Source organism: Perca flavescens, chromosome 16, assembly GCF_004354835.1.
Source record: "Perca flavescens isolate YP-PL-M2 chromosome 16, PFLA_1.0, whole genome shotgun sequence".
In the NCBI taxonomy this organism is placed as follows: Eukaryota; Metazoa; Chordata; class Actinopteri; order Perciformes; family Percidae; genus Perca; species Perca flavescens.
Window position 1 is genome coordinate 6889542 of NC_041346.1, and position 21415 is coordinate 6910956.

The 21415-nt window shown below is 41.0% G+C and overlaps 1 protein-coding gene across 3 annotated transcripts in view; it reads right to left on the reverse strand.

Annotated features, from left to right (window-relative positions):
* vldlr (very low density lipoprotein receptor) overlaps positions 1–21415 on the reverse strand; it is a 60108-nt gene that overhangs the window by 34019 nt on the left and 4674 nt on the right. For all 3 annotated transcript variants that reach the window (XM_028600988.1, XM_028600990.1, XM_028600989.1), the window contains exons 2-4: positions 10663–10782; positions 8639–8761; positions 1844–1966 (exon numbers count right to left, since the gene is read on the reverse strand). In XM_028600988.1, coding sequence (XP_028456789.1) covers positions 1844–1966; positions 8639–8761; positions 10663–10782 — 366 coding nt within the window. The remainder of the gene's footprint in view (positions 1–1843; positions 1967–8638; positions 8762–10662; positions 10783–21415) is intronic.

The following is a 21415-nucleotide window of genomic DNA, read 5'->3' on the forward strand; positions in this document are numbered from 1 at the left end:
CAGCAGCTTGTGTTGGACCCTTTTCAGTTTCAACATGACGGAACCCCGTGCATAAAGCCAGGTCAATGAATCGTTTTCCCACTTTGGTGTGGGAACTTGACTAGTCTGCACAGAGCCCTGACCTCAACCCCCATACAACACCTGGAACACCAACTGTGAGCCAGACCTCATCACCAAACATCAGTGTTGGACCTCACTAACGCATTTCCTTCCTTAAGGTTTTTGTTATTTAAATCCAGCCTTGTTTAGATTCACGTTTTACCCGCATGCACGTGCGTCCTTGTGCACTAGTCAAGAGTCCGACCCAGGGCCCTTTGTTGCGGGTCATCCCCTCTCTCCCCACTTTCCGTCAATGTCTTGAGATTTGGATTTGCGTTGGCCTGGGGCAGCTCACTTTAAGAGGTGTGTGTGCGCTTTACTACACTGCAGTAACACATCCTGGTACAAAGAGATTACGTGAAAAAAAACAAGCCAAAAAAAAAAAAAAAAAAAAGTATAAGTAAAAGTAAGTAGCCGATTTCACTGATGCTAATCAACTCCCAGTACTCACTCACTACTGGGACGGTATAGATGAAACATCCTATTCATTGGAGTGATTAAAATCTTCCATCGTCAGCAGTAATGTCAAGTTTAGAAATCCAATTTAATCTTTTATTTTAATCATTACTCAACTTATTATTTGTCAATTTAGTTGGGCAGATAAGTCTTCTTAAATCAGACATTTCCTTAATTTAAAAAAAATAAATAACATTCTACCGGTATTTCTCATCCAGGCTTTGGGATGCCTCAAGATCCCCCCAGGAAGAGCTGCCTTGCTCAGCCTGCTGCCACAGCAGCCCTGCCCCTGATAAATGGGAGAAATTGGACTGACGTATAAAATGTACCAGCATGCTACGGGCTGCTTAGCGTTTGTCAGATCCAATTATTTTAGTTTATAGTTTGTCCAGGCAGAGAGTCATGCTCTGCGCAAAAGGCCGTTGGTGTGTTTATGCTGCACAGTGTTTAGGATAAACAGCTGGAGGATGAGAAGTAATTGATACACACATCCATTAAAATGTTTAAGTGCTAAAGCAAGTATAGGACAACAGCTGTTACTATTTCAATCCCTTCTGAAAAGCTGCATCATTGTACTTCTTCGGGTCACAGCAGTCTTGTGTATACAAATCAGGCAGTTAAATGAGACAGAAGGGTATACAGCTCAGCTGCAAGGAGGCTATGGTTTAAGTATCTTTGGACCACATCGTCACCACATCGTCATCGGTCTTTGAGTCCTAGGACTCAAAGACCTATGATAAATCAAAATGCAGGACATGATCTGGACAAATGAACAAACCACAGCAGAACGCAAGTAATGAGAGCCAGGCATAATTCAGGTAAATCAAAGCTCGATGAATATAAACTGTAAGTGACCTAACCCCTAGTTAAACATGGGAAATGATGAGCTTTCCCACTGCATTTACCATTTTGTCATTTGACAGCAACTACCTGGTAATAAACTTGAAAGTCTGACTTTACCTAACCCTAAAAAAAGCATTCAGGTCCTCATCAACTTAAAAGTTTCACCATTTGGGGAGAAGGTGAAGGTTTATTCCTGGTTTTAATACACCTACCTACAGTATATGGGCTCTGGATCCAATGCATGGACAATTAAGTACCATGGGAAAAATAATGCCTGTTGTTCCCATCACTCCTTTCAGCTAAAAGATATGCAATATTCCCTATTCACTGACTACAAAAACAAATGTTTAAGTCCAAATCCAGGGATTAACTAAAGTGAGTTAGAAAAGTTAATTCTACCATGTTGTGTAAGAAAATGAATGTCCTAAACGCTGTGTCCACTTACCACAGTTGACCTCGTCCTCTCCATTGTCACAGTCCTTCTCTCCGTCACATTTCCAGAAGACGGGGATACACTGAGTGGAGCCCGCTCCGCAGCTAAACTCGTTCACACGACATGTCCTCATGTCTGCATGGACAAAAAACCCAAAACAGTTAGAAATGTATCATTTCATTTGTGGTTTTCTTTGATTCATACCAAACAAATACATTTAAGAGACGCATATATTTATTAATGACATATTACAGACGTGCAAAATGGAGTGGACTTTGATTATTATGTTGCAGCCAAAAACTGTCCACAAAGGTTTTTTGGTTCAGATTGGTCCCTTACCTCGCAAGTCTTTGCTGGGAATTAATACATTCAACAGGTATCTATATAAATCTCACTGTGACCTCCACATTATTTGTGGAGGATGTCGATCATGCTGCTGCTGAGAAAACACTTCATTCTAAGCAGAGTTTGAAGTACGAACTTTGTGTTAAAAAGGACAAATCAGTGCAAAATAACTCCTACCTAGACAAAAGTGATCTGACTGCAGCTGTATCAAATAGTTCAGTTTAACACAAGTGTTTACAGCGGGACGGCCTCTAGCTCAATCTGTAGAGCGGGTGCCCCATGTAGGCTGCGTCCTTGGCAGCAGCCAGAGTTAGATTCCAACCTGTGGCCCTTCTCTCACCACCCTTTCCTGTCTATCTGATCTAATAAAAGGCCTAAAAAGCAGCCACAACGACCATGGCTGCTGTGCCTCCTCAGTTTGGCCTTATGCCCCTCTAAAATGATATGCCCAGTGGCCTTGATGCCCTGCTGGCACAAATCAAGTTAATTTTGCATTAACATCTCTGCCTCCTTCCGGACACGGACACACACGGACACGCACACGCAACTTGTTTCCTACATGCAGCAGGGCCAACAATAACTAGTGACAGAACAATTTGTGTTGGAAATAGTGAACCCATCTTGTCTGTCATTCATATATCAGTCAGCTGGAGGTTAAACGCTCAATCTTCCTGCATCATTAATATCCACTTTTTATCTCAGCATACACATTTACTACAAATTACTTGTTTCCATAAAATGTCAGCTTCAAGACCCAGCTTATCTCTGCAATCTTCCACTGTGGAGGGAGATAAGCCGTGTGCCACAGAAAAATCGACTGTACTGTGATAAGAGCTGCTCAGTGGCGCAGTAGATGAAGGTGAATTGAGAAGTGGCTCGTACAGCTGAACACAGTAAATTCTGGACTATGAGGATGTAGTTTTGTCGATAGGCCAGGTAACAATATGCTGCCGTATTTCTGAATCCAGTTTTGTGTTTTATGCATTTCTCAGCATCACCTTCAGGTCAACGTATGACTATTAGGTTGAGGATCATAAAAATTCTCAACCTTTTAGAACAGGATTTTTGAAATCCTGTTCAGTTATGATTGATCATGAAGCCCAGTACTGTACAGTTTAGATGTATCAGTGAAGTGTATGAACCACCCTGCGGACTGAGTCTCTGAGCAGGTCCAACAGGGTTGAACGTGCTCCGGCAAGTCCACATTATAAACATCTGCTGTATGAAATTTCTGGATCCTCACTGCACTGCATTTAACTGTAAAACAATATCCCCAGAACCATTCATCTGATCTATTTCACACTTGGCAGGTGTATTGCTGGTGTCCCAATGGCAGGCTTTGTGTTAACTTTGGTGCAGTTTGGACACGTTCAACTCATTCCACATTAATACACTGAATAACCAAGCAAACCGTGACTTTTACGTCGTAGGAAAGCACATTGCAATGTCAGATGAGGTGCAGCAGAGGGATCGTAGGCTTTTTTTGAATGACAAATGCATTACAGCCTCCTGCTGGCATGGAGAGATTGCTTCTCCCACAGGTGCAGAACGTACGTGGTAGGTGGCCGGCGCCTCTAGTCTTTGCGTTGTGGTCAAGTGCAATTTTTGGGCCAAAGGGGACGTGGGGCGACGCCACCGCCAGCCTTTGTTGCCACTAGATTCTCAGGACTCAATGCAGCGCAGTGTGAGTGTAAAGTTGTTTGTAGGAGTGGTTTTGCAAGCAGCAATACCACAGTCTAAGCAATGGGTTTTCAATGGACACTGCACTAGGTTTTAAATAAATATGAGAATTTAATTCAGTTTATTTAGGAAAAGGACAGTGCAAAATAATAACATGCATGATATAACAAACAAAAATGCCAGAATTGGCCAAAAGGCACTGAACAGAACATGTAACTACAGTTTTCCTTTTGAAATTTTCTCATTTTAAGCAAAAAAAACCAAAACACTGGGTGTAACAAAATCAACAGTGTGAGCCTCTGTAAATGATACTCAGATGGTCAGCTAAAACCCAGGTTGTAATTGGAGTTAATGGAGAACTTTTTTAAATCCATGATCAAGTTAATAGAAGCTGCAGCTCACTTCCTCAATTCATCCCTGATGCAATACAACTGACGTAAGCACAAAGACAGCACCTTTACAGAGAAACTGCCGAGAGAGAGAGAGAGAGAGAGAGAGAGAGAGAGAGAGAGAGAGAGAGAGAGAGAGAGAGAGAGAGAGAGAGAGAGAGAGAGAGAGAGAGAGAGACTTTAGATTCCATTCCCAGCTGCCAAGTCATGTGTAACAGCTGGTCAAACAGTACAATGATATAACCGCTACAGTAGCAGGGCTTAACAGCACGTACACCACTTTTGTTGACCGACAGACGTCCTAGTGGAAAAATGTGCAGACAGGTTGTCCACAATTTACATAAGACCCATTTGAACTTGATAAATTACCAAAATAATTGATTGGTTATGAAAATAAAAGTTCAGCATTCATACTTTTATATGAATACAAAAAGAATACTAGGTTTGTAACATTTGCTTCAAACGTTTTATTTAAAACTGTTTAAAGCATAAATAATTCAATAATTATTAAATCGTGTATGGTTAATGTTAATCCATTTTAATTTTATTTTTAATCTTTTGCATGTTTGTGTGCTGCTGCACTTGCGTCCCTGTGTGTGTAACAAGCATAGTGTGCGAGCCTGGGCACATTTTACTAACGCGCTGTTAAAATAACTATGAAATGCTGCGTTATTGACTTTAGACCAGGTTTTTGTTGGTCGCTTCCCGCTGCCTCAAGATAATACTCCAAGAACGCACGCCTAGCAAATGTCACTTCACAAACGATGAGATGAAGTGTGGATAGCTATCAGGTTCTATTTTACATTCAGTGTCTGGCTCAACAATTGGTTGCATTAGCGTTCATATTCTTTTCTATCTATTCTTTATCTTAAAAAAAAAAAAAAAAAAAAAGGGCTTGTTCGTGTGTAATTTATTATATTTTGTTGTCTTTTCTTCCGTTTCTGTGAGACACTGCTCATAGATTATCCTTTAACTTTTATTGGATAGGATAACCATCGTCAGTTCTATCTCCTAGTATGTGCATCCAGGGTTTTTCCTGCATAGAGGAATTTTTGGCGCCTCCCAAAGAGATTTGAGCTAGCCCCAAAAAGGAAAATGAACATAAAAAATAAATAAAATTAGAATAAAAAAAAAACGGCAATTCAAATCCTCTCTAAATGTGTTTAAGAGCAATTTACCAAACAATATGAGCGCTAATCTCCGTTAAATCTCCAGAGTTGGGCTGATTTATTTAAATATCACAAGTTAATTTTTTTTAACCAGTTTTGTTAATTGGGCTTCTATTTACTCAAGCATAATACACATTTGTTAATAATATAAATTTGTTTATATTGTCAGAAATAACAGGAAAATGTATAGATTTCTGCCAAATAAGGTAACCGACTCATTGTTTTTACTGTACGCGGACCAATCATGCTCACTGCCGTGTGTTAAGCATCTAAGAAATAGAACACTTATTACTGACATGGGTTTCATAAACGGCTGCTGACTAAGGTATATTAAAGTGCTCACCGTTTCATCCACCCTCCAGCGAGCCTCTTCTTCATCCTGCACTGATGGTGGTTTCATCGAGGTACTTTGTGCTTAAAGTTGGGAATAGACCCGAGGTTCAGCATTTACACACAGTACCGTGGATGAAAGACACACGCTTTATTTATCTGACTTTAAGTGAAAAATGCTTTAAGTATTCAGGAAGCAATAAATATCAAACCAACATGCATTGGATGAAGTGCCTTGATTTTTCCTGTGATGCTTATCTGTACCTAAGAAAAGCTATAGTCCATTAGTTTTTTACAACACCGTAAAGGCAGCGCAGACGAGATATTCTCATTAAAGACGACTTCAGGATAAACACTTTCCATCTCTGATTTCAACAAGCACCTCGGCAAGGCCTCACATCACAGTTATACCGTATAAAGCTAAGCAGCGGTACTTAGTTCCATTTAAACAACTTGTTTGTTTGACAGGGCTGCTCCTGGGGGACCCCCCCTCCCCCCACCACACACTGCTTTTAAGTGCCACTGAATTTCTGCAACAGTGAGATAAGAAATCTCTACTGTGCACGTGGAGTCAGGGAATGTAATTCTTTCAGACCTGACGGAGAAAGCATATACACCTACAAGTGTTCTAGTCGTTCGTAAAAGGATAAAAAAGAAGAATGCCTAACAGAATGGCTCTTCATGTCCATGCACACTGGCCGCAGTAGGCCTCTTGCTTTACTGCACATCCAAGGCAAGGGCTTGTTCACCTGGAACTCCCAAACCGCAAGCAGTTCTACAATAGCTAACGCTAGTGCTTGTTATAGCCATACTGTCTATGGTTATAGCGGACCTCTGCCAAACCAACATAAGTTAAATTTATCCAGCCCGGCTCTACGTGAAAACACAACGGCAGAGAGAAACAGACCTAACTTAACGTAGATGATGTTTGGGAGTTCCAGGTGAACTCATTAAGACATGCTAGTGTATGCTAGTTGTGTGGTGATGGCAGGTTCTGTGGCTGTGGGTCCAGACCCTTACTATAAATGTCCACTTACTAGCCCTTTCAGTAGCTTTCAACCGCATTTCTTGGTTTTCATCAGCGAATAGAAAGCCATGACCCAAGAACTGCAGTTTGGTCAATTGACTGCTCCAAAAGCCACTGTAGAAAGGGAAACTTTGAAAAGATTACTGCAACAGCAACAGGATCATCAAGAAAGAATTTGCATACACAAAGTAGGCAGTTTTAACTGTACAGCAAATATTGATGCATGGTTAACATTGAACCAAAGACCACTTCAAGTCTGTCAGGCTTATTCAAGACAAACACTATGAGCTAATCTAACCCTAATGAGATTCATGACAGCCTAGGTATTTATATACTACCCACCACTAGTAATAAAATAAGTGTGGGGACTTCTGTATAGAGGTTCATTGTGTCTGTTGCATCTTTGTCATAGCAACAGACAATCTTTGCCAAGGCAGCAAGCAAACATCCAATTGTCAGCTCCAAAACCAGGCAATTTCCCTCTCAAAGCAATTAGCCAGCCTTTCCCTTACATGGTATTTACTACAAATCGATTGGAGAAACTGCTTTTAGAGCAGTATGGACTAGCCATGTATTGCTGAGACCGAGCAATGGACACTGTCTGACCACCTGTGGGACACATGTGCACAAGTCCTAATTTCATACTTTAATGTTAATCTGCATTTACGCCTCTGAATACACCCATGGGAGAACCTGCCCTTGGTGCACAGTCAGTCAGAGACACACACACTTAAGTCCGTGTGCAACTATCCGTTTCTCATGGAGATAATCATGATTATCACTGACCTTGTGGAAAGCACAGAAAACTCCCGAGGGAAGGGCATGCAGAGGAGACGTCAAGCCTGACCACAGATGACACAAGGTTCTCTGTGTGTGATATTACTCCCTCTTCCCTATAAAAAGCTACTGTTAGACTATACAGTCACTTTCTGTACTTATGCTGAGGTGTTCTAAGCGGACTACTTGCTGCAAGTAAACAAATTTTTAAAAGAACTCCAGTGATTTTGTCCATTCTATGAAATAATTATCCTAACAGTGGATGATTTAAAAAGGATAAAATTTAAGATATTCTACATTGTTCTCACAGTCACAAATCCAATGAAAACAATACAATGAATGTATGAATGAATGTGTATGTAAAAACGAAAAAGGTAGGCAATATATTCAACCTGCTACTGATAACATTCGTACCATTACCCAACTCAAAAGCATACTGTACTCTACATTTTTAGAAGCCAGGAAAAAAAAAAAAAATAAATAAAATTGAAAAGGGAAAATAAAATTGACAAAATTGTTTTTTTGCATAATAGTCTAAGATGGACTTGATACTAGAATAGGAATTTAATACCTTTTCACAAAAAAAAAAAAAAAAAGTGAATATTCCTCTGACATCTCCCAACCACAAACGCAGTAATGAAGTATCTGATATATCTGTGTTACTGCAGAACAATAACTTTAACCAAGATTAAGTAGACAAAAAAAGGCCTGAAATAACCAAGTTCCTAACAAGTAGTCCACTTCAATCAGTCCAGATCCACTTCTGGGATTACTGAAATAAATAAAACTCAGTGACTGCTTGACAGGTATAGGAAATCAATGCAAAACCTAAGTTTCCAAGTTCGTCTTGGGAAGCAGTTTTTATTTATCACACACACACACACACACACACACACACACACACACACACACACACACACACACACACACACACACACACACACACACACACACACACACACACACACACACACACACACACACACACACACACACACACACACACACACACACACACACACACACACACACACACACACACACACACACACACACACGATATATGTCGGAGAGGAAACGTTCTACTCACGGCAGATTTCTACGCTTTCGTCGGACCCATCCTCGCAGTCAGGCTCCCCATCACAGTGCCATCGCTTCGGGACACATTGGCCGTTGCGACAAACAAAGTCCACCTCAACACAAGTCTTTCTAACTGGAGTGGGAGAGAAAAGAGATGGATTCATTATACATTTAAGAGGAGACGGGCTCCTTTAATGAAAAATCTCCCATCAAAGAAATAGAAACCAATAGGGAGAGAAGGAAAAAAAATAAAGAAATACTCACACCTCATGAATATGAAATGCAGTACACCTAACCAAGCCTCTTTTTTATCAGGTGAAAAGGTCGCAAGTTTACCATTTGTTGCCTTCGGATTAAACAAAGCTCAAACTCCACATTTGCATTGAAAATTTATTGAAAACTATCCTCTGGAGATTTGACCAATACATTCATTTTCCATCAAAGGAGGAAGATTGAAAACACACCTTACAGATAAAAGGGAAATTTAACTCCAGTCCTGACCATGAGGTAGATCCATTAGATGGGAATTCTTGCTTTACAAAAACGACGCTGCGTCGAGGAGTAAACTTCTATATATGGGCGCCCGCTCTACCAGGTGAGCTAACCAGGCGCCTCCATGTTGCATTTTAAAATAATCTTGTTTCTACATGAATACAATTGGATAAAACAATGCATATGCACATTGTTGAGCACCTCCCAGGTTTATAGGACTATAGAAAAAAAGCAATTTTGATATACTTTACATTACTGTAGATACACTGTAATCATGGAATTATATATTGCAAACAGCTACATTGCAGTATGTTTACAGCCTCCTTTCCCAAGTTGAAGATGTCAACAAGCTGTGACCAGTTAGCCAAAGAATTTGTCCTGATTTATTTTAGAATTTTAGAACCTTGAGACAACAATGATTTGACTGGCTGTGGATGTAAACTCCACATCCTCCATGTTTACCTTTACTTTGGATAAATGTAGTATAATGTATATGGTTTTTCACAGCACTAATTACTCAAAGAGCATAATCCCTTCCATTTCTGGCAGGCTTTTATTGTGAAAATCAGCAGTGTTGAGCTTCATTGCACTAACCGCTATGAAAATGTACATTATATAGAACATAGTATGTGAGCCATTAGAGTACAGGGAATTCATCTGTTACCATCTTCAATTTCAGGATATTATATGTATCAATATCTTAGAGGGGTCTTCTGGTTATTTGGATTTTTTTCCCCTTATATCGCCCTCCAGCACAATCAGCTGTTCTTTTTCTCCCCCTCCTTCCCTTCTCTTGTTCTGTCCTCCTCCCAGTCTCCTATGACCCAGATAGATGAGAAATATAACAAAATGGAAAGAGCTGAAATGTATTTGACACACAGAGACACACATGCCTCTGTCGTATGACTCATATCCATATTTAGCTCTGCTTTATCTGCAACCTTCACATCACCAGGTCACTCTGTCCCAAGGGATGCTGGGAAGTCTCTGGTGGGGCCAAGCTAACATGGTGGGGTTTGAATGTCATGTGACATCTATGTGCGTACATGTGCAGTAGTGAGAACATGCAATCTTTTCTATACTGTCTGTGGACAAAACGTAGGACTTTCAACCCGGAAAAGCGTGTTCCTTGGGAGGGTTTTAATCCAAAAAAAAAGCCTTTTCCCTAAACTTAACTAGTCGTCTCGGCCTAAACGTTATGTTGTCACTGCATAACGCTCACTTTTTGTCACCTAAACCTAACGTCCACTGAAACAACCGGCAGCTTGCGGTGCTCTATACCCGGCTCAAAGCCCCCCTATTAGGTAACTCAACTACCGACATTCAGAATCATGAGCACTGATCTGTATGGAACACGGATCAACTATCATCCATTATTTGGAAACAATCTACCTTCCTACCTAATTAATTCACCCATGCTGCTTAACTGAACACAAACATTCCCTTGCAGTGATCAATCACTCTTTTTCCTACAAGTTGTACATATGTATGCATTTCTAGCTGTCTTAGTAATGCAGGTGTGTGTGTGTGTGTGTCTCTCACCACAGGAGTTCTCGTCACTGCCGTCGGTGCAGTCCTCGTCTCCGTCACACTGCCAGACGGACGGGATGCAGCGACCGTTTCCACACTGAAACTGGCTGGCCTCACATTCTGTCTTAGTACCTACAGAGGAAGAAACACACAGAGGGGGTATGAGGAAAAAACTGAAGCAATTCTGGTCCCATAAATATTTTGGGGAGCTACAATTTGCTTTTTGTTTAGTCCTAGCAACATTCCCTGCAGTGTTGAAATTTAGTAACAAATTGCATTGAAATTACAGCCAAACTAGCTGGCACGCAGAAGATCCCCAGCAACCACTTAGCCACTGTGGAGATATGCCAGCTCCACATGTTGGATTTCCACAGAAAGTTGAGTTTTTCTTGCTTCTTGACCAACTTGCTTCACATTTTTAACAACTGTACCTCTGCTACTAGGCCTGGGTACTGTAGAATAATGTTCTATTTGCAGAGAAATATAAGATTGTAAAAGGTTTCCATAAGAGACCAAATGTGTTTTTGTGTACGCTTATTGCACATTGAGTTGTGTGCTGTGCGAGACGGTGGTTCCCCAAACAAAGGCAACGGACGCACAGATGGTTTAGCTTAAGCGGTACATATAAGATAGTTAGGGTCACAGTGGCCTCGAGCAAAGTACATTGAGTAATAATGACAAATGAGGACGAGACATAATACAGTGGCCCCCACCCTGGTGGGTGTTGTGTATAGATAGCAGTCCTGGTGCGGAAGAAGAAAATGGGGCCCAAGAAAGAAAGTATAAGAGATGAGGGGAAGAACAGATCGGAGCTCACGAGGTCCGACAGTCTAGAGATACGTGGACCTGCTCTGGCTTTTTGTCTGTTGCTAGGGAAACTTAAGTCTCTGCGGGCCTTGTGATCCCACAAATCTGTGTATTGAAACTGCAATGCTTGACTGATTAATCAAATGTATCTGACTTTATCTTATCGTCTTATTGGGCTCTTGCTTAGGATCAATGTAATTCCAATTCAACAAATGCGTGGGGATATATTAGGTCTTTTATTTGGAGTCCGACAAATTGTCCCAAACTGGGGGGACGCAGAGGAGGGAAATCCCCAACAGTACCAAATTCAATACTTTTTAGGCACCAACTGTGGCTCTAAAGCACATGTGTCAAACTCAAGGCCCGCGGGCCAAATCCAGCCCCTTGCAAATTTTAAACCGGCCCGCATATCAATTTGGGTTCACAATAGATTTTGGCCCATCTAGATGTGCGCCATACCAAAAAGACGGGAAACTCAAACTGTAATCACGTGACACTGAAAACATAATTTGGCAGATGTGCCGACTTTGAGACTCAAATTCCCACACAACCAGTGAGTTTGCTTATTCAGGCCTGTGAAACAGATGGTTATATAATAATAATAATAATAATAATAAAAAAAAAAAAAAGGGCCCTATCTTGCACCCGGCGCAGCGCCCGATCCAAGTGTCTGTGCTAGTTTGAGACCGACGCAGTTGTCAATTTCCCGTCCAGCGCCCACGTCGTTTAAATAGCAAATGCACCGGCGCCCATCTGTGGCCCATGGTCTTACAGGGAGATGTGTTCAGGTGAATTCTTGGCGTATTGCCATCTTGAGGCAGCAGAAAGTGATCGCGCCATTGACCAACAAAAACCTGGTCTAAAGTCAACACAGCATTTCATTGTTATTTAACAGCGCAAATATTTTAGGCTCGTGCGCACACACACACACTTTGGTGGCATAGTGTTCATGCCATATATGGGCAGATCAGTTTCTTCTGAAAAATCTCTCGTAATGTGTAAGGTTGTAATTTCATTGTTTAAAACTGGCATAAAAAAAAAAAAAAAAAAATCGTTAAGGAACTGGTATCAAAGTCACGGTACTGGTACTGAATATTTTTAAATGATACCCAGCCCTTTCTGCTACACTTCAACATTCAGAGATTGCAGTGAAACATTCCATCCAGCTCACAGTTCACGTTGCAGGAAGAGCGATTTGGTCAGCCAGCCGCTAGTGTCGCTGAAGAGCAGCCAACGTCAACTGGCCCTCCGCCAAAGCTTTTAGTCTGGCCCGCAGAATAATCATGAATTCACAAAATGTAAAGAGGAAAAAATGTGTTCCGTTATTTATCATTTCAAGCATTTAGAGCAAAAACCCAGCCCCCTGTATTTACATCTCTATTCACATGCCGGGATTCTCTACAGCGATGACCGAGCTCCACACACACACCGCTGAGCCGAGATGTGTGTGCGTTAAAACACACACAGCTGAGCCGAGATGTGTGTGCGTTAAAGGTTAAAACACGCAGCACCTGACTGGGAACGATACAGAGTTACCAACGGCCGCTGGGGCAGATGAACTCACGCTGGTCTCTTTTCTGTAAATAGGCTACAATTAAACCTTTGAGAGTAGAAAGTCAATACTTATCAATGCACTCACCTGTGTAGACCTAGCCTCATGAGACCGTCCTGATCTCGCGAGCTCCAGTTTTCCACTCGCAGATCAGTCTGGCATCTTGAGGCAAAGAAAATTTGGAGCAGTTAGCCAAACGACCGGGCCAATCAGCGTTGGTTTTGAGGTGGGTTAGGTGGTGATAGACAGATGGTTTATCCAATCAGCTAACCAGTATTTTCAGACAGCGGTAGCCCTAATTCTGTTAGCCGCTCGCTAATGCTTTTTTTCTCTTGGATCCTTCTTTTGGAATATGGTCCGGGAACCTGAAATGGTCTTTTATTCCTAAATTCTGGTTACACAAACGGCAAATCTCCTTTACCGACATGTTGCTTGCATGCTGAGCTAACAAGCTATGCTTTGCCTGCAGCAGCAGGGGCAGGCTTGTGGTTGTATTTTCATACGCTTTGTGGATCTGATTGGTTGATTTGGTCCGTCTATCACCAACATAGGTGATAAACAGATGGTTCATCCGATCAGCTAACCAGTATTTCCGCCCCTTCCCAAAAGTCCTCCAACGGAAAGTTCCCAGATGGATATGCCGAGCAAATGCGAAGCAATCCATCTGGCGGAGTCAGGTTAGTGTAGACCGGCATAAACATGTAGAAAGCGATATTTCAATCTGCTCAGTCCACCGCGCGGTTTTACGCAAACACAGCTCTACTCTGCAAATAGCGAATTTTTACAATCAAGCTAAAACAAAAGCTGACAAATTCTTGTAAACCTCACTGCTGGCTGAACAAACCAAACCCTCCGCTCGATCGGACAATCTGGAGCTACTTAATATGCACGTGAATGACGCGATCATTATGTTCAGTGATGATGATGCTGGTTGTATTTTGCAACAACATTGTTTCATTGCATACATGGGGAGTGCATAGCCTGCTTATCATATCATCATTAAAGCTGTGCTTTTGGCTTTTCCACTTCAACTTTTTTGCTTAAGCCTCTTTGACAATGACATGTTTACCTGACAACAGCCTCTCTTTCTGCAAGCATTTTCCACCAATCAGGATGCTGCATACTACAATAATTTTTCCATAATCACAGACTTTAACCATCACTCCTCAGTGAACTGCCTCCTAGTCAGAGATCTTTTTCTAGTTAAAGAGCCAGTTATCATTAGGGAGTTTCCATGTTTTTTAGGAGTTTGCTCACACTGATACATGTAAAAAAAAAAAAAAAAAAAAAAATAGCATTAATTCAGTAAGAAAGTGAAAAAGAATAGGTGTATTAGGTATAAATTCATTTTATTTGAAAGTCCGGCCGCCAGAGTGCTTAGAAAAATTCTGAAAAAAATGTAGTTGATGATCCCTGCTGTAGACTCTCTGTCCAGTCAGAGACATATATTGTGTAATTGATGTTTTCAGTTCAATTAATTAAATCCAAGTAAATGGAACACTCACAAGATGTCACCAAAATCACTCTGTCCCCTTTAAATCTTTCAGAAAATGATGTAAGTGTATTGAATTATATCGAATCGTATCGTTGGCTGAATATCGTAATATATATCGTATCGTGAGCTGAATATCGTGTATCGTATCGTGAGATTAGTGTATCGCTACAGCCCTAGTGTACTATAGTATCAAAAGCTGCAGTAGGATCCAGTCCCAGAAGCACCGAGGTGGAATCTTAGCAAATATTTACCAACTGAATAATTTTTAAAGATTTGTTTTTGTCTTGTATTTAATAGGACAGGTATACATCAAACAGGAAAGGAGGAAGAGCAAGATGGGGGATAACATGCAGCAAAGGGCTGTGAGTTGCAATCAACCCTGCTTTAGTAGGTCTACCATACCATAGCTCTCAGTTGTGTAACGGACCATAGTTAATTTGTGTTCCATACGGATCAACTCAACATTACAAATTCGGAATGCATGTAAACCGCTGATTAATGCAGGGTTTCCTTTAGGATTTTTTTTTTTCCTTTTTCTTTTTTAGCAGTGGGGCCACGTCCGAACACCCCCCACTCCCCCAATGAAACGGAACTGACACTTTGCTGCAACAAAAACAAATATATTCACACACACACACACACACACACACACACACACACACACACACACACACACACACTTGAACTGTAATTTTTGAGTTACTATATAGGCCAACTTTGATCTTGACATATAGGCTAAGCATTCTGTAGCAAATAAAAATAAACCCACTATTAAATTACATACAGTGTAACTACTTTAGCATGTAAATAATGCACCTCAAATACAAACGTGAGCAAGGGCGTTCAGCAATCGCTATTGAATCAACAGCCACGTGCCATTTAGCTCGCAGGTGAAGAATATAAACAACGAAAATCACCAGTTAACAATGAACTGACACACACACACCCGCCCGAGTTGTGAAGCACGTGTCCTCTCTATTCTCCTTGGATCATGGTGTGTTTTTTGTTGTTGTTTTTTTTAAGTAGAGGTTTAACCACAGCATTCTTAAAGCTAGTGGAGACCGCACCAGTCGGGAGACATAAATTGACAATGTTCAGCATTGTAGGTCCACAGGATGCCAGAGAGCTTTAAAAAGCGTAGCCGGATGGTGGTCAAGGAGGAAGGTAGCTGGTTTAAAAGCAAACTGCAGCTTAGACGTTTAAGAACCCCTAAATGTGTAAGAACAGAACTTTTGGGATTCAACCCCGGAAAAATAAATAAATAAATAAATAAATAAATAAATAAATAAATAAATAAATAAATAAATATCAGACCTCAGGGAGGAGGACAGGATGAATGACTGGCATGAATAATAGTTATTGACATTTTAGATGTTTCCAGTGAGACATTCATGAGTTTATATAGTGACTTGTTTTAATAAATACTGTTGCTGCTCTACGAACATCATTCTGCCTAGTTATATTTAAAATATTCAATTATAATTAACCAGGCTGACATGGTATAGCCAATATGCACACTATCAATATTTGTTTAATTATCATAGTTAGTGGTGCACGATATATCGGCCGCCGATATAATATTGGCCGATATGGTCATTTTTTTTTACACATCGGCATCGTTCCGATGTCAAAAATAGGGCCGACGAATAGAGCCGATGTGAATCATCACATTCTCAGCGGTGAAAAGCAAACGGGGGCTGGACCTAGCTAGGTGGAAAGCTAACGCTAGCCAGCCACCTGTTCCATCAATCCTGTTTGCAAGTGTCTGCTCATTAGACAACAAACTGGAGTACATCCAACTTAAACGAAACTCCAATCGCGAGTTCAGAGACTACTGTGTTTTTCTTGTTGTGGAAACATGTCGCCGGGTAAGAGTGGAGATTTTGTTAACACGGACTTGTGCAGAAATTAGCTGCTTGTATCCAACTAAATGCTAACTGCTGGGGAAGTTTGTGACTAGTAAATGCCGACCGTTCTACATTTCACGCAAATTTACAACTGTGTTTATAATCTGCTACATTTAGCTATTACACACACACACACACACACACACACACATAAAGTTCAGCTAATGCATACTAGCATTAGCGCTTGGTTGACTGTAAACAGTGTTGGGAGTAACGGAATACATGTAACGGCGTTACGTATTCAGAATACAAATTATGAGTAACTGTATTCCGTTACAGTTACAATTTAAATAGTTGGTATTTAGAATACAGTTACATTGTTAAAATCAATGGATTACATGACGATACTTCTGTTTCACGAGTTTATTCACTCTGAATAAATTAAGGCAACTTAATGCATTTTCCAGAAGCCCCGATATGAAATAGAAAAAATAGCTATTTGCGTGATCAGTCACAATGGAGTCGGAACCGGCACGACAGAGCCAGGGCAGCAATACGTTTCTATCTTGGAAATTCAAACAGCATTTCACATTAAAGAACGAACAGGGAGAATGAAATATAGCTAACTGTGCCGTGCAGCCTCTGCTTGCCAGCAACCAACCTCCTTTCAGCTCCAAATTACTCCACCTCCAACCTGAAGAAGCATCTTAAAGGAAGTTATTTTTTAATTAGCCAAGGGTAGTCGTCTGCTGTAGTTTTACTGGTCACCTTGCTATTTTAACATTGACGTGCGACTTTACATTCTCCTAGGTGCTGATTTACTAGCTCCAGAGCAGTTTAAAGACTGACCATCCCGTTTGACATACTAACTAACGTTAGCTAAAATTAGCTTGTGGTAGCTTAGACAGCGGTTAGATTTTTGTAGTATGCAGTTCGGGACTACCAATACAATAATCTGCTTGTTCAGGTACACATTCAGCTATTTGGAATAAAAAGAACACACCATTAATATTGGTTATCGGCCACAATTTTCACATCGGTGCATCACTAATCAGTCATATGGTCAGCCCAATGTTATGGCAGATATTTATCATAGTGCAGGCCTAATACTCACAGGGGTGGAGGAGGGAACTCAATATAATAATGGTAAGCAACCATAACCCAATCTTATCGAGACCAAACTGAATAATTCAATCATTTATCACCAAAGCTTTGTTATGGTTAGGGTTCATGTGTCATGACAGTGTCACGTCACTCTTACGTAGATCCCTTCAAGTAAAGTGTTACAGATATTTGGGATTCACAGATTTATTAACTAGTACAGTGCCCTATCAAAACGTGCCTGTTTGGAACAGGCCAACTGCTTGGCCTCCTGTATGGCTGCTTGTAGCCTTCTCCAGAACCATTGTACCCCAAAATAACTTACAGAAGGACCCAAAGCAACATGACACTCCACTGTATACTACTCACTCGCTGTGTACTTCTACTTCAGGAGGGAAACATTGTACTACTAGATTTACCTGAGAGAAATGTTACAGGTTAGGTTGCAGATTCAGAGTTTACTTTATCAAAATATCACAAACTAAAAATAACAAAAAATGTGGAGTAATCACAGACATTTGCCTCCGGATGATGCATCCGGTCCGTTATGAGAGCCAATATGCATTAATCAACCATCGGAACAAGTACAGAGACCGGCCCACATTGGACTGGCAAAGATGGGTCAGCCGTACGGAGGAAGACTGCTCCCTTTGCCTGGTGAAGATCATATTAATTTTCTGCGACCTGCGGTCACCTGTGGTGAATTGACAGCTCACAGCAGCTTCCTATGATCGTGTGTCTGGCTTTTGTTTTATATCTGTGTCGGCAAAAAAAATGTTTTCTCTTAGCGGAATGCTCAGAGTGAATTTATGATGGGCTTTAATTGTGAAGGGTAAACACGGAAGAGCCAGCATTATAGCAGCGGTTTTTTTCCCCCTCAACCTTTATTGTGTGGTCGTTTAGTTTTTTTTTTTTTTTTTTTTACAGTTCATTAATGTCCAATGCTGTCCAAACTACTCCGAATTCCAAACGCCAAGTTCATAGGGTACCTAGGAAACCAAATGTGAAGTAGATCGGATGAACGGTTCAGGAGATATTTGAAAGACAAAGCGTCTCCGCAGCATTATGCGCTTAAGTCGAAGTGTATCTGCATTTGATTCTTATTTGGCAAGTTGAAGCAGTTCATATTTTCTGTTCTCATGTGCTGTGGAAGTAAGTGAAACTACAGTGGAAACAAAACTGCCAAAGATTCAATTCCACGTCAACAAGAAACATTGGTAGTACAAAGTAGCGTTTGCACTGCAGTCTGTCGTACTGGAGGTAGTGACCGCTCCAGGTCTGACCTTGACGATTGCTTTAGTCTAGAGGACTGTGGGTCTGTCCAGGTGGGTAAATGGAGCACACTGATAACAGAAGCTCCAGAAGAGGTCACACATATTGCTTTGCCACTGAGTGGTCAACTACTTTTCATAAAAAAAAAAAATAATAAAAAGTTCCCCTGTAAAAACATTTAGGGCAATTGCCAAACTAGACAAAAACCTTTTAGGGCTCAAAGGGATTGCAGGGATTTGACAGAATGAAAAAAAAAAATAAAAAATAAAAAAGTCTCCAAGAACTGCATTTAGTCACTGAAACGCCATTATGAAGAGAGCATTTTTAAGTGGGTCAGCAGCTCCTTAAGGGAGAGAGAAACATCGCAGTTTGATTTGAACCTGGAGGAGCTTCAGGCCTTTGACTGAAGCAGCAACACGCAGCTGAAGACCTGCATGACTGAAGTTGTGCCAACGTTCTCAAATCTATGGTTCTACAGACCGTGTACCTACAGTCAAGAGAATTCATCTTTAACAATGTTTTATAACTGATTAATCGTTGAAGTCATTCATCAAGCATAAACATCTGGTTGCAGCTTCACAAATGGGATTAAACGCCACTGTAAACCAAACATATTTGGCCTTTGTTTGGTACGCCTGATACGAGCCCACTCAGCACAGAGGAGGTAAATGAACAGCCAAAAGCCTGCCAAGACTACAGATGTACTTGCAGTCACGTTACAGAATATAGAATACGCTGACGACCTTTTGTCCACAGTAGCGTTTCAATCACCGCAATCAAAGCTTAACGGATCACAGCGTACGTACCTGAATTTGAAGCAGAACAAAATGAGTACATCAACCCATCAAACAAAAACCCACTGACAGATAATAGGGAGACCGACAAAACCGTTTTTAATCAAGAACCTGCGCAGGGCGCTGCAACTAACAACTATTTTGATTAGCAATTAATCTGTAGATAATTACTTAAAAAGTAACACAGACAAATACCTTCCGTCTGTTCTCTCCGTTTTGTGATGGATCATCGTTAGATTGATCAATCATTAGCTCATTAGGTGGGGGGGTGGGGGGTTCTGGGTATCCACCACCAGGAAATTGTAAGACTTTGTTTCCTGCATTCTGATAATTTCTTTGGCACCAATTAATGGTGAAAATGTCTATGTCAAGGAAAACTTTGGTGGAAATTCTGGTGGCACGTAACAATTACAAATATAATAATGGAATATTATGTAGAAAGGGGGGGGCTTATGCATCCAGGACCTGGGCCCGGAACAGACGACACTTCATTACACATTAATAAAAAGGGCTTGACTGTAACTTACATGAGGTAACAACTTTTACGGTTGTAGCTTATTTGTACAATAATACAATCCTGTTGTTAATACATAACGTTATGAAGTGTAAGATTTCTATTTTGAAATGTATTCTATTGATCAATAAATTGTCATTGTCAGTGATGTTGAATATACATTAGTGTAACGGACCACCCCTACAGTTCGACAAGCATGTCATAGTGTGAAATACAGTTGTACTGCAGCAGAGAGACGGAGCGGGACGACGGTGCCTCCGGAGCTCCTTTAGGTTGTCAGGGCAATGCCGATGAAGAGCAACTGTGGTTACACTAGTCATGGGTACTCCTGTACAGCTCCCATCAGGTGTTAAAACCAACTGTAACATAACATGAAATATGACTACCATTTAAAAAACGCGGCTATGAGACTGTTCTAACCGGTTATGAAACCGGTTATGTAATGTAATACTGATGCCAGACAGCAGCGGCTCCTCGCTGCGCCGCCAGTCACCGCCGGAGTCCGGTACAGCCCGATTCTGCACGGTAAAACCGGGATCCATTAGCGCTGGCTTCACAGCAAAGCGTTCAGGTCTAGTCAAAACAGAGCAGCTTAGCTCGCTTATCAGCGCCAGCCACAAAGTGTAAAACATAGCGCGAAAAAATCAGACCTTGTAGCGTTCGTGATTTTCCGGTGGCGCCGAGAGTTTCTTTCCACTACACCAACTTCCACATGAATGCATAAAAGCATGGCCATTCTACAAATTGCATGCAATTGGTGACCTTGCGCAGCATTTCCTATTAGGGCTGGGCGATATGGAGAAAATCAAATAGGACTATATTTTTGTCCCAATACCTCGATATTGCGGCGATATTGTAGGGTTGACATTTGGTGCTTTAACAAAAATATTCACACAAAGAGATTTGTGATATATAATCATCAATAATGTGTATTTAATGACTAAGAGGTTAAAGACAAATAATAGAACAGATGGAACATTCAGGTAAGGACATCGCTTTCCTGTAATGCAGCCTTTAAAAAAAACAGAAAACTTTTACCATATCCAAAATCTAAGACGTTATCTAGTCTCCGATCACTATGTTGATATGAAATATTGCCCAGCCCCATTTACTATCATCTTTTACTTTTAAAACCCACTTAATCAAACTATGCTGCAAAAGCACAAACTCTAAAAATATAGAAAAGCCAAAAGTAGCCAACACGCACCAGTCATCATCATGAGTTGTTACATCAGGGAAATATTGCACAAGTCCTGACTCATCCACCAGCCTGACCCAGTGATTACTGCTGATCATCTAAAGAGAGCCGGAGACGCCCGGTGACGGCTCAGTCCCGTGTTGATCAAAAACAATATCACCATGTGAAGCACAGAAGGATCATAA